The sequence below is a fragment of the Parambassis ranga genome, chromosome 7, assembly GCF_900634625.1.
Source record: "Parambassis ranga chromosome 7, fParRan2.1, whole genome shotgun sequence".
NCBI classification, from domain to species: Eukaryota; Metazoa; Chordata; class Actinopteri; family Ambassidae; genus Parambassis; species Parambassis ranga.
The window spans coordinates 9523767-9540958 of NC_041028.1; the positions used below are offsets into that span (position 1 = coordinate 9523767).

Consider the following 17192-nt stretch of genomic DNA (forward strand, 5'->3'; position numbering starts at 1 on the left):
CAGTTGGCAAAATAGTGTAAATACCAGCCATAAATGTGTGTAGTTTTACTAGGAGTGTGTTGATCATTTGGAAGTTGTGTGTAAAGCAGTGAGTTGTGTTTACAGTTCAGCAAAAAGAGTGCTGTGCAGTGGATTATATTTATACAATTGCAAATTGTGTGTTACAAAAGTGCAAATTGTGTGTAAAGCAGTTTTTTTGCTTTTAGTTTTGCAAACTCAGTGAGTGATTTTGTTAAAACTATTAATAGTTTTAGAAATTGTGCTATAAGAATCATTGTTAGTGTTTAAGCAATCAGAAAAAACTGTAAAACGCTCATTAGATGTTGCTCTATCAAACTTGTTACAATTAATATTACCCCTTTGGAAAAACACATGCACAGACATCACACCTTCATGAAAAATAATTCTTCAACATTAAGGTGCTTCAAAATCCCTAAAAAATATACTTAAAGTATCAACTATACTTCTGGCTGTCTGACATATTAATAACAATTAATTACTCATACTGCAACGATGTGCATACAACATTAAGCTGTTGGAGCCTGTATATAAGAATTACTTTTAAATTTTCAAACAGTATTCAGCTTGTAAAGTTTCATGCAACATTTTTCTTGTCCGTCCTCAGGATAAAGTCCTGTCTTGGTTGGTAACTGGAAATGTAAAGTATACATATAAGTGTATACCATGTTACACAATGTGACTTGTGTATGTGTATGTGTATTTTGTCCAGCAGTTGCTGGAGCCAGCCTCCTCCTCAAAGTCAAATCTCAGTGACTGCTCATACACTTGAACCTGTTCTTGAAGTAGAACCCCTCATAGTGAATGTTGTTACCCACATTGGAGGATGAGTAGCGGAACTTTTCATACGCCTTCTCCGACTCTGATTTAGTCCAGGGTAGTTTGATCTTTGATGCATGATTTACAATGATGTCACTACAGGAGCCGATGTGGAGGGAGCCCAGAGCGTCGACGAAGAACTCTGAAGCATCAGAAGAAAAATGTCATCTCACACATTCACACACACACACACACACACCACTATATTTCTGTCATTCTGTAGCAACTCACAACTCTACACTGACAGTAAACACAGTAAACACACACTCACCCAGGTGGCCTTGCCGTGCCAGACGGGGGTCAAAGCCGGTCTGCTGTACTTTTTCTGTCCTTCCCATGAAGAAGTTGATGACGGCATCAACAACCACGCAGTTGGGGAAGCCCTCTATGACATGGTAGTAGCCACGTCTGATATGCAAGCAGTCACCTTCCTCGCCCCCTTTTTCTACAGACATGGTGTGACGGAATGTTGCTGTGTAGCCTGTCACCTCTCTCACTGCACCACCAATCTGATGTCAATGAGAATAACAAGACCAAAAATGTTCTGTAATGACTGTGCTTTGTGCCATCACTTAGTAGCCAAATGTTTCAGCTATGTGTCAAGTCACAACAACATGATGCTGCACACTCTGTCTATCTATCTATGATATTGCTCAGTTATGCATCAGTTGGTGTCTGTAAATGTTTGACATAAACTACTTTGACCCATGTGAAATTGGCCTCATCATGGTGAAGCAGCATTTTGTTATAAGGCATAGCAGACATTTAAATATAAACTTCCTCTTCTCTGTCAGAGCTATACATATTCTTAAGTTTAGATTGTCAATGCCTTTTTTTCGTTTGTTTAGTCTTCTCCTACATGTGTTGTCTTCAACTTTTACTGCATTCTATGGACTTTGGACTTTGCCTCACTGTCACTGTTAAAAGGGCAATACACACACCACACCTTGTCTTTGCTTTATCATGCCTAACATTGACATATTATTATTTGCTATACCCAGTAGACCAGAAGGGAGGGAGCAAAGGGAAAATACCTGATTACTTGTGTCAACAAATCTGCCATTTTTTTGTACACATCTGAATCTCACCAGATCTAACGAGGTTTTCTCCAGGATTTCTACCATTCTCTCTAACTTTGTGTTAGCGGTAAAGATGAAATCATCATCCACCCAAAGGACATACTTGGTGGTCACTTGAGACACAGCCAGATTTCTTCCTGCAAACCAGCCCTGTAAAGAAGAAGAGGAAATGATACACATTAGCTTTGCTGTTAACCACAATGCATGGCACTGACAAAGCTGCTCAGAGGAGCTGATTATTAACCTTTCCAAATGGCATGATGTAATGTTCAATGTGAGGGCCGGCCACTGGCTCAGGGTGTTCATTATCATCTGCTATCACTATGGTGACAGTGGGATAAAACTTCCGTATGCTGTCAATCAGGTCTTTGAGTTTGTCATAGCGTAGGAATGTCTTGGTGGCGATGGTGACGAGAGCACTGATGTTGTACTCTGAGCAAAAAAAGGAAGACAAACATCAAACACTCATAAAATCACCTGATAATGATGCGCAGTGTCAACCTACAAACCTCCTTTGTATCCAGAGTTGTAAAGTTTGGCAACAGCTCCGTGTCTAATATTGATGGTGAAAAATGACTGGTGACCCTCAGTTGCAAACAGAACTGCAGGATGATAGAAGATTTTGTAAGAGGAGGTAAAGCTGTTCTTATTTCAGTAAGAAAAAGGAAAAAACAGCACACACTGTCCCTGCACCTGTGTGATTATTGCAGTTGTCGAATACAAAGGAAAAGTTGCAATTAAATTGTAAAATGCATTTAACAACAAACACATCATTGGTGTGAGAGCCACAGTGAAGACAGGAAACCCTCACTTCTAAATTAAGACTGTGTCTAGGTACACAACCATTTAAATTCCTTTAAGCCTCTGCTTCAGTCTGGTTATTATAAAACATAATGGGGACATTATGATATCGCAACAGCACAGATACCGTAGCAGTAAAAATAAGATGGATATAAATAGCATACAGCAAAGGTTAAACTCCCAATGACATATACAATGTAATATAATATTCTTACTGAAAAACCCTCTGACTGTTGACATATTGTTATTTATCTAATTTGCACAATATGTTTAAATGTTGGCATCAATTCCTGTTTTACACGATGAAGAGTCTTTGACTCACACACACCTTTGCTTTATCCTTGTCTATCTTAACATGCATCAGTGTATTTGAAAGTCAAATTTCTATATTTATTTTAAACCCTAGGTACTCTTGGCCTTCTACTTTAGGTATTAGCATATTATCACCATGAAAACTTTACTTGTATCTGCTGTCTTCGGATGGAACACAGTGTTTGTGTAGGTGACAAACTGCAGCTGCCTGTTCAGAGCAGAGAGACGAGGACTGGACAGTGTCATGTACTTCTCTCCTTCTCCTTTGATGGAGACCCCATCCACGGTTGCAGCAACATCAAAAGCCCCCAGGGATGCTGTCAAATACACCTGTTGAACAATTTTAAGCAAATTTTACACAGAAAACAGACATGTCATCCACAAAGAAAAAAACAAAATGAGGAGTTTACCATATGGTCTGCCTTTGTCTCTTCTTTAAGACCTAAACCTACAAAACAAAAACAAACAAACAAACAAACAATAATTCTTAGAGGACATGTCAAAAACATGGGGTTTCAGCCATCCCTGAGTTTGTGTAGAGCTGGGCAGGTTACCTGGAATGATAATTGTTTTGAGGGGTCGCACCTCCACACCTTGGGTCGGATACTGAAGCGGATTGTTGGCTCCAGCTATGATAAGCGCATCTGCAGGACTGTAGGACCTTTACACACATTTGATTTGATAGATATATATTAGAACAGACTGAAATGTGGTTTTTAAAAACACCTTCACAAGAGATTCTAGTTTTTTTGTAATTGAGGATTATTCCAGTAACATTCAGTTGTTTTCATTTTATAAAAACATTTGAGATGATCTAATGAGTATTATGGTATCACTTTGATATCAACATAATGTGAACTTCACCTCCACTGATACTTGTTATACTCCTGAGCTCTGAGATGCTTTGCTTCCTCAGGATCAGGATGAAACTTCAAGAATGCAAGATCAAGGTTCTGGGCCCACACACGTGGGAAAAGCAGGTCGGAGAACGGCAGGCGAAAGGTTTCCTCATCGGCCAGGCACACACATGCATTTTGAGGTAAACGACTGATAGAAAAACCACAGAGATGACATTTTGAATTTAGAGTTGAATTTAGACAGACAACAGTCTCACTGACTGGCAACACACCTTGACACATCCTCCTTTATATGATAGGAAATGTCATGATAAGCACTGCTGATTTTTTTCCCAAAAAAGAGTTTCTTCTCAGGAGGGCCCTGTTTTGACCGTATGTCAACGACTGTGCTGGTCTCAGGGCTCCAGGAATAAAGAACGACTGCTGCCAATAGTCCACCAACCAGAACTAGTCCAAGGAGCTTCCTGCTGCAGGTGTAACGCATCTAGAAAGAAAAGAAGATTCATTGAAATGAATGAGCAGAAATTTGTCACCAGATGTTCATGGATCAATTAATTTAGAATATTGTATACTACAGATGTACCTTTCCTGTTATAAGTACATCATTAGTTTGTTACTCTTGTTCTTCTACGTTTTTATTATTAGTTAGATTGCCGTTGCTAGGCCAGCTGTTTGGGGAGAGTGCCGGTCATTCCTCCATTAAGACATAATGTAAAACCAAAAACAGAGAAGCAGAGCTGCCATATTTTCTAACTCGCCACCATCTCCACATCTTTGACATCCCAGACATAAAAATTATACCAGTTGTAGAGAGACTTCTTGTGATTCTCACAAGAATTGTGATTCCTTACTTTTTGTCTGAAGGCTTCGGTTTGGACAAAAAGAGAAGTTGTTCGGAGGGTCGTTTTACATAGGAAATGCATTAGGGGAAAGAAAGAGCTGCAGTTAGGGGCAGCTGATAAACGTTCAGGTTGCCATGGATGCAGGCAGGCAGGCAGGCAGGGCTGTTACCATGGTGACAGGCTGACAAACTAGAAGCATACAAAGCAGCCATATTTGTAGTCTTTATCAGACTTTAAGCATTATATCTGTCATATTGATCATCCTTCAGCTGTATACTACTTTTCCACATTAAAATCACACAGCCTGAGCTTCTTATAGTCTTATGGTATTATTCCACCCTCAGACCTTTCATATGGTATATTCACAGGCTATTCTTTAAGGTCATGACTTCATACTGTTCTTGTCTTCAGCTGTTTCTCTTTCATATCTTCATAATATCAAAACATTTTCTACTTTTCCAAATAAGAGCTTCATCTTTCTAAATTCTTACCTGTGTTTCAGCAAATTAAGTTTAGATTGCAGATTCTCCAGCAATTCAGAGCAATCGTTCACATCAGCGTTCAAAGCAATGCTTCGGCTGTGGCAAACTTGCATTTTCTTCAGGAAATGCTTTTCTAGCTATAATTCAACCAAAATCTGAAATTCGTTCTGTACAGTTTCTCATTAGCTGTTTTGTGTGGAATATTGCTGCCCTGTATGTGGTCATTAGACCCAAGTAGACCTGTAAACTCTTCATGCTTCGTTGACAGTATTAACACCCACAGTTTATAATTTATACTGTAAATGTTTTGGAAAAGGTGTGGTGTTTTGCTGGAGAGAAATCCTTTGGTGTGATACATGTATTTGTTTTTATTACACAGCACTGATGAAGCTCAAGAAGCAGGAGCAGCACAATGCTGTTATGTAGAAGAGACCAATAGATCATACATCTATTGTTCTTCACACAATATCGCATCTCAGCCACCATCTGGAAATAGGGACACTGTGCCGGGCAGTATCAATCTCATAAGGCCGGTGTAGGGACAGATGGACACCCCTTGGATTGTTTTTGTAGCTTTGATTTCACAGATTACTGTCAGTATTAGACCTTGCAGAGTTCTGTATACTTATCTTTGTGTGTGAATTTGAAAAACAAACAGAACAACTGTACTGCAGGTAGTGAAAATACAATAAAATATAAAATTGCAAACAGTAAATCCTCATAGACTATAACAAGATCTACTTCTCTGACTTCTGTAAAGGCATGTAGGTGAATCTTTACATGACTCACTTTCATATTCTGCTTTTGTAAGGTTAGGGGCGTGACTTCGGGAGGGATGGGAATTTGCTTACAGTAATTGTAAGCTTCTTCTTTTTTGCTACGGCATGCCCATCCCAGCTCCATTCTCATTCCACATGTTTGCTTTCAATAACCATATTTATTTATATTTATTTTCAATGTAAGGCAGTCCCTCCTTCTGTCACTCTTGTCATGTCCAATCACGAGTTATCTAGGAAGATCTGAAATCTAAGTTAAACCACATTGTGGGTGGAAATTAATGATTGATCAGTGAAAGAATCCCAACACTCCCACAACTGAACAATACAAGACCAGTGTTTTGCTTGTATGATCTAAGGCTAAAAGGCTGCAAGTATTTGTGAGTATTAGAATAATCAAGCTAAGCACTGGTTAGGAACTGTCTAAACTTTAAACAGCTTAGAACTTGTCCTCCCCGTACATTGCTGAACAGTGCAAATTCATTTCGAGGGTGTGAGTTCAGCACGGAGGCATTCAAATCTGAAACCAAGGTTAACAATCATGGCAAATGCACCAAATACAGACACACAAAAAAGATTCATGACAACCCTGACTGTCCATGTGTGTGCCAAGCAGGATACAGAGTGATCTGAGGAAGGCAGGGAAGACACTTGGACTCTCAAGATGTCTCAAAGCTGCAAGGACTGTATGACTGTTTGTGTGTGAAGTAAATGTCGACTTTCAGCCATTTGTATGCACTGCAAAGAGTGCAGAAAGCAGAAGTGACAAGGCAGTCATATCTACTTCCTGAGGGATGTGGTTGTTTGTGTTTGTGGCCATAGATATATGTTTGTAGTGCTATATGTTTGTTTTCTCATTGTATTATAAAGTTGGCAAAACTGATAGGTCCGTTCAGGGTTATGGAATGCAACATTTCAGGAGCAGGAAGGCGGATAAGCAGGTTTATTCTGCCTCTTATTGTGACAGGGACTTTGAAAGTCAGCTGTCTCACACAACCGATGACTTTTTATTCAGGCTGTATGTGAAGAAAAGCCTCTAGGCCTAGGATGAAAATTATTTGTTTGAATAAACTGAACTCTTTATACAAATAGGCCTATTTTATTCAGATACAATAAAAATAGACTCATTGGATGAACTCAATTAAATTGTGGGCTTAGCCCCAACTCAAAACAGTACATTTATACATTATAATATATATTTCATTTTATGTTACACCTTCTGAACATATTTGAGCATTGTTAAATAAACATATTTTTTTTACAAGGAAAACAATATCTTAATGTATCACCTGTGAGAGGGGCTTGAATCACTGGTTATAGACCTCTTATTAATAAAGCTAATTATTTAAAGCTGAAAGAAGCCAGTTAGACACGCTTACAGAGGTCCGAGCCTTTTTCCTGAAGCACCTTACTTTAAAACAATCCTACAGACGCTTCCTTAGAAATATATATGTCAAAGACGCTCAGACGTCAGCGACACGCTCCACGGGTTCAAACTCAAATCTCCACAAAATAAAAGACTCAGATGGACATGTTTCTTACTGTTGCTGTTTCCGTCAGGTGATAATTTCCTTTAAAAAGTGACTTTTGCGTAAAATGTGAGAAATCGTGTGGCAGTTGGTTGTCAGTTGCAACACCTTCTCACTCCCAATGCATCAACAGCCCGACGAATGATCAGTGTCTCTTGGCGTCACATCCAGACTCAGAGTGAGAACGTGTTGCAACGTCCAGTGGCTTCTGTGAGACAAGGCGGCGCAAAGCCACTCCTATATATACATAAAGTGGGGCACCATTATCACCACAATGCTCGCAGCTTAAGCCGCTGTCAGCGATCTTTCTCCTTTTCATTTCTCTTTTTCATTTCTCATTTATGTGTTTCTTTTGAGCATTTTAAACTGCGTGTAGTTTTCGCACAGTGCTCGTCCCTCACACAGTTAGTGTGTTTACACGTGGACTACTATCCAGCTTATATTCTAGCCATTTAATAACGTGGATAGTGAACCTGCAGTTATCCAATAAAAAAGCAGGTTATACTTCATGCAAACACCTTATTATGCATCTCAAAAAACAAACACCAAATTAAAGTACAAACACAGATACAGAGATATTATGGGCAAATCATAGTAAGGAATGAACACATTAAACGCAGTGTCAGTGTTTCTTGTGCCTAATTTCAATTTTAATAATTAATCATATGGCTGTGTCCCTGCTGGGCTTACACTGCAGAGATGTCTGTTAGAGAGAAGTATTTTCAGACCAAGGGTTTAATTCAGGGGATGGATCGGCCTCTCCTCATATAAAACAAGTGTCTTTGATGTCTGTGGCATACACATTTGATGTGTATGCCATGTTTTGACTACAACAAATGCATTTCCTGTATTCAGTCACCTCTGTCAAAAACCTTATCTGAAACCTTGAGCTGTGGTGAGGCCTTCTGGCAAACTTGAAGCCTTGTGCTTGAATTTGCTTTTACAGGTGCTAATTCAGTGCCACCTTTTATTGCTCAGTGCTTTTAGGAAGTTATTTGAGAGGTGCTTTTATTGATCATTTTGTTGAAGTGATACGAGCCATATGTTCCTGTACACTTTGTATTTTACTGATTCACTGAATATGAAGAAGATTCTTTGTATTTTGCCGTGTTGTGGGGTATTTGAATGACTTCAACTGACATTTTAAGAAAAACAAATACACACATCACAACAAACATAGTAGCCAGCTGCTCAAACAGAATACATTCCCTCTATGCCTGGTCTGCCTGACATGCACTCATGTGCAGTAATTATAATGTAAGCTGAAGAGCTGTCTTGGAGGTGCAGGGGGACATCTAGTGGTCAGGATATACAACGCAGCATCTCTCCTTTCCTTTTCTCGCTCAGCAAATATAAATGTATATTTTCTCGTATACAAGGGAACATGGCTTGTTGGATGTCTCAAAGATGCCACTTTACTGATTGCTGTGACATTTCCACGATGTGAAGCCATCTTCCTTACACGTCATCGGCTATCAGCCAATGAGAAGGCGCATTTTTCCAGGGCTTAGCCCGTGATACACTGCACAGTGGCTTTTCACTTAGTAATCACGTTATTTGGCGACGCTGAACCGGGAGGACTTCAATCAAAAGCCTCGGAATGAGTGTGACCGTCATGTGACCACATGTCCGACAGGTGCAGCAGTGTTGCTTTGTGCCGCTGTCAGGATATGAAGCTCCAAAAAAGGGTGCCATGCATAAGCATCGTGCTCACTCGTAACAAAGGTAAATACACACATGTGCCTGTTAAATATGTTCCTTTGCTGATATAGATACAGAAGCCTGCAGCTCCTTATTAGTGGTGATGTTTGTGCACACAGAGGCTCCTTTGTGGCCTCGTGTCGCTGCCACAGCAGTCTCTGTTGTGTTTTTGGTAGAAACCGATGCAACTCTTGGATTAGATCGAACTGGATTGTCGCTTCATTGTGTTTGTCAGGATACAGAAGAGGGCAGTGTACATGGTGCTGTATGTTCCGCCAAATAACAAATGATGTCAATCATTAACATATGTTTCGGATTTTGGGGTCTTTAACCTCATAGGCAACAGACGCCAAAGAAAACATTTTTGCAGCTTCTTGTAAACCGAGTCAAGAAAATCGTGTCAGAAACTGACACGTTATTTATTACAGCCTATTTATGTAAATCAGTACATATTTAAACTAAACAAACTAAACAAAAGCAGCAGCAGCAGGAGGAGGAGGAGGAAGAGGAGGCATGTGGTCTGATGATGTCAGCAGCCAAATCCTTGAGCTTCTACACAGACTGATTAGTTAGACTAATCGCTGTGTGTGACCACGTTTTCTCATTCATAGTCTTACATTTAGTTTAAGTCTTCTTCTAACTACAGTGTAGTAAAACTGTTATCTGTTAGGTTCCCTGTAAGAATATACAGCAACTACTAAATCTGTTTATTTAAGGGCATACTTGTGAAAGTGCCAAAGAAATGAAGGCTAGGAGGATTGCTGTTTAAAAGATATTAAACCAAACTTTACTCTTTTCTCTTCATGATCAACCCTACCGTGTTGTGGCTTCATGCAGATATGCTGTAAGTTGGACATAACAGCGCCGGAGACAACGTCACCATGAAGGGCTCCAGCTCCAGATGGGCCTTTTCACTGGGTGTGGTGGTGGGGGCCTGCAGCATGTACTTCTTCCTTCACCAGGTGTGGTTTGAACGAAGCTACCCTGTGTTGACAGAGGCCCAGGAAAAAGCTGTGACGGCAGCGGAGAAACCAACCAGCTGGAGAAAGGAAGGGAAGGCTCTCATCAACCTGCTCCACCCTCACCATTCAGGTGCTCCACTCTTTCTGAGTGCTTTAAAAATGAAAATGCATGAGGGGTGAGTGGCGAGTTTGAGGATGATGTGGTGTATAGCTCTTAGTACGCAAACACCCACAAGTCAGCACTGACTGAGAGTCCACGAGTCCACCATGTTGATGGCAGCCATCCAGAAATACAGGTTATCTTGTCCAACACCCACCCTATTCTGATTAGACCCCTACACCTGCCTTAGATACAGAGTTAAACAAATAAGGCAAATAAATAACTGATTATAAATAACCACACAGTTCCACTTATATTTGTGCAGTTTGTCTGTAGTTTTGGAGATATCACTTGTAGACATTTCTTCCTCTGCTCCAACATAACGGCACTAGATGGCACTCAGGCTGTGGTGCTCAGAGTGCCAAAAAATAAAAACACTTCCAATCAATGGCAAGTCTCTTTATAGAAAGCATAAGCTGGTCCCTCAAGTAAATGCACAGACCCTGTTGTGAGTAATTTCAGTTTGTAGTTTTGGTTGGTGTTCCACAAGTGTCCACATTTGTTGAAGGTCTCAATCAACTGTTTTCAGGGTCTTTTTCTATTCTCCTTGAGTTCCATAGACTTTACAGCCCTGTAGCTAGGGCGTAGCTAGCTATTTATAGCCCTTCTAGCTGTAATCTCCTACTTGGCTCTCATCACATATTCAGGGAAAAAAGTGCACTGATTTCATAAAATGCAATGGAAGAGATGGTTTGTGTCAGGATAGTGTGGTGCTCCACTACTCACAATGCAACATTGTATTATTTATTGTTCTATACTGTACTATCTTGCTCTGTGTCCCTCCCAGACGAAGACAGCCGGGTAGCAGATCTCTTGTACCAGAAGGTACGTGTTCTCTGTTGGGTGATGACAGGGCCGTATAATCTGCAGAGCAGGGCTCGCCATGTCAGGGCCACTTGGAGTCGACACTGCAACATAGTGGTGTTCATGAGCTCTGTGGAGGACCTTGACTTTCCTACTGTGGGCCTGGACACCAAAGAAGGCCGTGACCAGCTCTACTGGAAGACCATCCGAGCCTTTCATTATGTCTATGAGCACCATGTGAATGAAGCAGACTGGTTCTTAAAAGCTGATGATGACACTTTTGTGGTGGTGGACAACCTGCGTTGGATTCTGTCCAACCACACCCCTGAAGAGCCCATTTACTTTGGGAAACGCTTCAAACCTTACACCAAACAAGGATACATGAGTGGGGGGGCGGGCTACGTGCTCAGTAAAGAGGCCCTCAGGAGATTTGTGGAGGGGTTTCGGACCAATGTTTGCACACATACCACCCCTGTGGAAGACCTGGCCCTCGGTCAGTGTTTGGAGAAGATGGGTGTTCTGGCTGGAGACTCCAGAGATACTTTGCATCGAGAAACGTTTCACCCATTTGTGCCAGAGCACCACTTAACTGGAAAGTTCTCCAAGAGCTTCTGGTACTGGAACTATTGTTACTACCCGATTGTTGAGGCAAGTAACTTCACATTTGTTTAATTTGTTCATCTCAGCGCTGTGACATGGTTCCACATTTAGAGCTAGCCAGTGCCCCGGTCACGCCAGCATGGTTTACAGACAAAGCTGACACCCTGTGAATGGATTAGGCATGTTAGAAAGGGTAAATTAGGAACCTTGAGTTAAAAATCCTTTAATGTCATTAGAGTCTGTTTTTCAACAACTTTTGAGTTGTGTACAGCACTGTTTATTAACAAATTATAGATTTATGTTGCTTTAAATGACTAATCAGGGAAACAATAACTGAATGAATATGTGAATATCACCACATTCAGATTCTGAGCCTGACCCCTGCATAGAACGTGTGTATTGAAATAGAAAGAGTTCATTTTAAAGTAGATGATTGCACCATAGACAGTGTTTGGTCAACAAAAGGAAAATTGGTCAATTTAGTCCTGATGCAACTAATCTATTTTACTTTGCAATTAAAATGAGACCCGATCATTACTGATCCCACTGTACACAGGCTGCCAGTGTATGGAGCTGTTTTGTCCATGTTCTTTGAATAGGAAACATAAAAAATGAATATTACAGTGTTTTTGTGATTTGACTGTTTAAATGAAGGTCTCAATCTCAGTATGTGATAATTGATACAAAATAAGGATAATAGCAGTGATATTATATTTATTCCCTCAATTACTGCCCCATAAACACCCAAACAAAAAAAATATTAAATCACACATGCACTGCCCTGCTCCAAATACATTCACTAGCCCTCACGAATGTACTGCATATCAATTTACAGCTTGCTGCTCAGCAGTGTCAGGTTTTTTGTGAACTGCACTGCAGATGCAGGCTGTATACAAATTGAGTGAGTACGGTAGTAAGTATGGGTTGTTTGAATGGTTTGTTGTCAGTTTTTCTCTTTTTGGCTGATTTATGCATCACTAAAATATGTTTTAAGTGTGTTAAATTTATTTTTAACACACATTTATTTCATTGTTAGGCTCTGTATTAATGATGCTCCGATGCTCGCTTGTTTTAAAGGATGTTGATTTACAGCCTTACAGTTTTTGTTGTTTGTGTGTTTCTCTCCATCAGGGTCCTCAGTGCTGCTCAGACTTGGCCGTGTCATTTCACTATGTGGAAGCAGAGTTAATGTACGTCCTGGAGTACTATACCTACCACCTAAGAGCGCATGGCTACGTACCACGCTACCGACCCTCACTACGCCAAGACCTGAACCTCAGACCTCTGTTGCGGACAGCTGTGACTGTGGGACTTACAGCGACAATTCAGGAGGTGACACGCTCAACCGCTGCCTTTGCTGTTAACATCAACCAAACAAAAAAAACTAAATCAGAGATCAGTGAGAAAGACGATTTAAACCTGACTGAGAACAAGACTGTGGTCACACAAGACAGACATCGTTGATTGACGGTACTGAGCTGAGACGTGAGCTATACTGGTCTTCACTCTTTGTGTGATAGGAGCAGGTTATCGTTGAATTATGTTACCCTTTGCATTATTTTGTTAACTAGTGATTTCTTCTAACAAGGCTTCCTTGATCTAATAAAAGTATATTCCAGTCAGACAATGGCAAGTGCTCTAAATGCCAGAGAACATGAATATTGAATCAGTGGCAGCAATGTATGGACTATTTTTTTTAACTTCTCCTTATGTTTGACATCATCAGCATTTCCATTTCAGAGGAATTTCCAACACAGCTGCAGTGTACAGTGTACTGCTCTGAGACAATAATACGGTAGGAAATGGATGAAAGATATTTTTACTGTTTTAAACATTTGTCATTTCATTAAACGGTTTTTCTGACTTTTTGAAACAGAATCTATAAATGATTTAAATGACTGACATCTTTTTAAATTGGTATCCTTCCATTGTTACTTTAATTTCATTTTAAAATCAAATGCACCTCATTATTTAATTAAAGCTTAAAATCAAAAGGCTTGTTTTTTTTAGCATGGATGAAATGAGAGGCTTAGATGTGTGCGTTTTTTCTTCTTCTGATAAATACCACTGTATAACTTCTCATATACACAATGTTACACAAAACTCCAATAAAACCCTCATGAAGCCGTTTTTTAGAATAGGCCAAGAGTGTGACTCAACGCATTCTAGAGCTGAACTTGAAGAATCACTCAAACCACTGCAGGGAAATTCACCAACATTTAAATGAATAAATTATGTATAAAAATTATGTTTATTTTGAACTTTGAAGAAAATGAATAACATGATAAAGAAAAAGAAATGATCACTTCTAATTATTCTTTGCCAACAGATAAAATGAATACAATCTGCTTGGTTTCACGTTCTTAAGCCAGCTGGCAGGATGTACCGGTGAATCACATCTGTTTGTTATTTCCATTAGATTTTGTTTGTTTGTGTTCTTTGCCATCTTCTGCCGAATAAAGGTTGTTTCTTCACCTTTACAGCCCCTGAAGTAACCTGCAACAAAACACATCATAAAAGTCTATAAGTATGATGGAACCCTTTTATTTTACATGTGTTAAAATCAATCAGTGGACACTGTAAGATGAGATTTATTTTTTTCAAAAAATAAAAGTTAAGGGAAAATTATGGCTTTGGGGTATTAAGCCTTAAACAGAAATTTAAAGAGGCTCCTCTGGCTGCTGGGGTTTTATCCTTTATTAGACAGAGTCAAGGTTTATTACCATATTTTCATAAGCAGCAGAGAAAATTACTGAGTGAAAAAAGAGGTACTCACCTCAGCCTGCATTTGTTGAGAAAAATGCCTCTCCTCTCTGGATAGTCTCTCCTGGAGGGGCCATTATCTGTGAGAGCAGACAAGATGCAAGATAGAGCCATACATATAAAACGTTTGATAATGAATACCAGGATCTGATCGTGCACAAAAAGAAACATTGCTCGGGTATTGATTTTTGCAAATTGCTACACTCACCAGACTCTGAGTTTCTCCTTCCCATAAGACCAACAAAAATGTCATTCATTTCCCCTAATAATAATAATAAACATTCAATTATGTAAATCATTACAGTTTTAAAGACTTTATCAGATCATTAGAAGATGTTTGAGGTCTTACTTTTCTGTGGTGTTTGTGCAGCGTTTACTTCTGATGAAAAACAGGAAAAAAAACATCTAATTGAAACAAGCGTCAATTAAGAAACATTTTTTTTTCTGTCATCACACATGTAGTAGGAAGTTGAAAAGGACACTCACCGGTATTTCTTCTGCCCATCAGACCCACAAAGCTGTCATAATCCAAATCGCTATACCTCTTCAAAATATTCCTCTTGATGTTGTCCAAACCGATAGACTGCTGCAATATTAAAAAGAAAAAAACACTTTTTAAAGATATTTGGAAAATCTGCAAGTTAATACGCATTGGAAACCTACGTCTGAAGTTGATCTGCGAGATCCCGGTTCCTCGCATCTGGACTGGCTGTACCGAAGTTTCATGAGGAGAAACAAAGTCACCAGCAGCAGTCCTCTTCTCATTTTCGCAGCACCACCTGTGAAATAACATGTAATTGTTGCACTATTCTGGTGTCATAGGCAAAAGAGTGGCTTTTCGTCACGGAATCATTTGTACCTGTTGCGCACAATCCAGTGCGTAATTGGTGCGTAAAAGCGCGCGGTTCAAGGTTTTTTGGAAAATATAGCCAATAAAACTTATTACATTCAGTACATGTTATTTTCTATCATCTTAATCAAAGACAGAACATGCTTGTAGACATAATTGTCTTGCGATTTCTAAATCTTAAAGCCGCCTGCTCTTCCTCTATAAACAAAGAACCAGAAGATAACATTAACAATTTAACCATTTAAACATGTGTCCGATCTTTACCTGTATTCTGTCGAGCAGATAATTTGGTAAACGATTCAGTCGCGTGAGCCTTAGTGCAGAGTGGGATGGTAACCGAGAGATCCTGCAGTGAGATCCAGTCAGGATAAATGAGGCGTCCACCCTTTGGGGTAATAAATAATAGCTGGATACCTGCGTAACGCCAATCAGCAACTGGGGCGTAGGTGGGGTGTCGAGTCTTATATCACGTTGTACTGACGGCTACGCAGCACAGTCATTGATGGTTATGATGCTGCTGAGAGCTCCTGCACTCCCACCAAACACGCACGCACAGAGAAAAAAAAAGTAGGCTGCGTGACTAAGACATGGACTTCAGAAGACCTCTGATCATATTTTGAAATTTTCGACTCAACTTTCCTTTGGTTTTGTCTAACAATTAAATAAAAATGAACTTGTATGCTCAAGGTGTCTCAGTCAAAATGGTCAGGTACCCCTATAGTGAGCAATTGTAAGTAAATAAATTACATGCATGTTCAAAAGCAGGGCTTTGTTCATTTGTTTAAATTATAAATAAAAAAAGTCTGTTCAATTTAACAAGGAGCACAAGTCAAACAGTGAATGTAGATTTTACAACCAGTGAATCAACAGACACGCTGAGTTGTTTGGACAGACAAGTCTTCATACCAGTATTGACACAATGAGTAACACATGCTTTACAGGGTCACCCACAAAAAATTGCATTCATGGCTGTTAAATTCCCTGTTAAATGACTCTGACAGGTGGTGAGATGAGATGTCTGTCTTGTAATTTGAACCCATTGTGTGGCACTTTTACAGGACTGCAGTATTTTCAGAGGCTGCTCTGGCTCACTTTTAGTATTCGTGTAAGTCCAAAAAAAAGTCTGTGTGCATGTGTTGGAAAAAAACAAAGCACTTTCAACCACTCACATTTCAGGCTCAGGACAAACCTATCATTTTTCTTTTGCAATTACACAAGCAATTACGCTTACTGGTGTTAGTGCTCACATCCAGAATGCAAACAAGTATGAATATTTCAGCAAAGCAAAATTTGAAAAAAATCATAGCTGTGAAACTGGCACTGCATATATCATTTGTAGGGGGGGCCTCTGGAGACATAAGGCAGATAGAAGAGGGTGTGACACTAACAACAAAGCATCAGGCCTGAATCTACATCACACATTTCACAAAAGGTTATTAGCCATGTTTTAGCAATGACTTCCCATTTCCATATTTGTCCTGTTCCTGTGTGTGATAGTGGGGTGGGGATAGGGGGGCAGTGCAGGGGTTCGGGATGGGAGATCTGACAGAAGTGTGGAAGTCATTAATGGCGTTTTTACATTATTGATGAGAGTTTTTTTTTCCTATCTCCCCTGGTAATCAAAGCAACCCTGAGAAACACAGGGAGAGGGGGTGCCAGGGGCTGTTTATCCACAACATGATACCATGGCTGTGGAAGCTTCTCGTCTAATCTAAAGTGAATGAGTAAATGGGCCGTACTGCTAACTGGAATGTCCGCCTATACATCACAGACCTGCTCATGCCCTGCGGATGACTGAACAATCTGACATGCACCCTCTGCCGTCCTACTTTCCTGG

The 17192-nt window shown here is 39.9% G+C and overlaps 3 protein-coding genes across 5 annotated transcripts; 1 reads left to right on the top strand and 2 right to left on the bottom strand.

Moving 5' to 3' along the window:
* Window positions 1-311: 311 nt before the first annotated feature.
* b4galnt1a (beta-1,4-N-acetyl-galactosaminyl transferase 1a) lies at window positions 312-10172 on the bottom strand. Of its 2 annotated transcripts, none has more exons than XM_028410738.1 (11): window positions 10034-10172; window positions 4159-4370; window positions 3894-4076; window positions 3584-3690; window positions 3440-3477; window positions 3179-3359; window positions 2426-2518; window positions 2161-2348; window positions 1926-2066; window positions 1109-1346; window positions 312-979 (listed from the first exon to the last, which is right to left on the bottom strand). In XM_028410738.1, the coding sequence occupies exons 2-11, from the start codon at window positions 4368-4370 to the stop codon at window positions 768-770; spliced, it is 1593 nt and encodes a 530-aa protein (XP_028266539.1). In that variant the 5' UTR covers window positions 10034-10172; the 3' UTR covers window positions 312-767. The 2 variants fall into 2 exon arrangements, with proteins under 2 accessions (XP_028266539.1, XP_028266540.1); XM_028410739.1 differs by lacking the exon at window positions 10034-10172 and adding an exon at window positions 7529-7701.
* On the top strand, window positions 9034-14212 carry c1galt1la (core 1 synthase, glycoprotein-N-acetylgalactosamine 3-beta-galactosyltransferase 1, like a). 2 transcript variants are annotated; one of them, XM_028410740.1, is made up of 4 exons: window positions 9034-9240; window positions 10054-10308; window positions 11126-11790; window positions 12874-14211. In XM_028410740.1, the coding sequence occupies exons 2-4, from the start codon at window positions 10098-10100 to the stop codon at window positions 13204-13206; spliced, it is 1209 nt and encodes a 402-aa protein (XP_028266541.1). In that variant the 5' UTR covers window positions 9034-9240; window positions 10054-10097; the 3' UTR covers window positions 13207-14211. The 2 variants fall into 2 exon arrangements, with proteins under 2 accessions (XP_028266541.1, XP_028266542.1); XM_028410741.1 differs by lacking the exon at window positions 9034-9240 and adding an exon at window positions 9561-9799 and having other exon boundaries at window positions 12874-14212.
* On the bottom strand, window positions 14184-15699 carry tac3a (tachykinin precursor 3a). The gene is made up of 7 exons (XM_028410742.1): window positions 15620-15699; window positions 15169-15284; window positions 14992-15091; window positions 14855-14884; window positions 14714-14767; window positions 14519-14585; window positions 14184-14238 (listed from the first exon to the last, which is right to left on the bottom strand). The coding sequence occupies exons 2-7, from the start codon at window positions 15268-15270 to the stop codon at window positions 14220-14222; spliced, it is 372 nt and encodes a 123-aa protein (XP_028266543.1). The 5' UTR covers window positions 15271-15284; window positions 15620-15699; the 3' UTR covers window positions 14184-14219.
* Between the last annotated feature and the right edge of the window lie 1493 nt (window positions 15700-17192).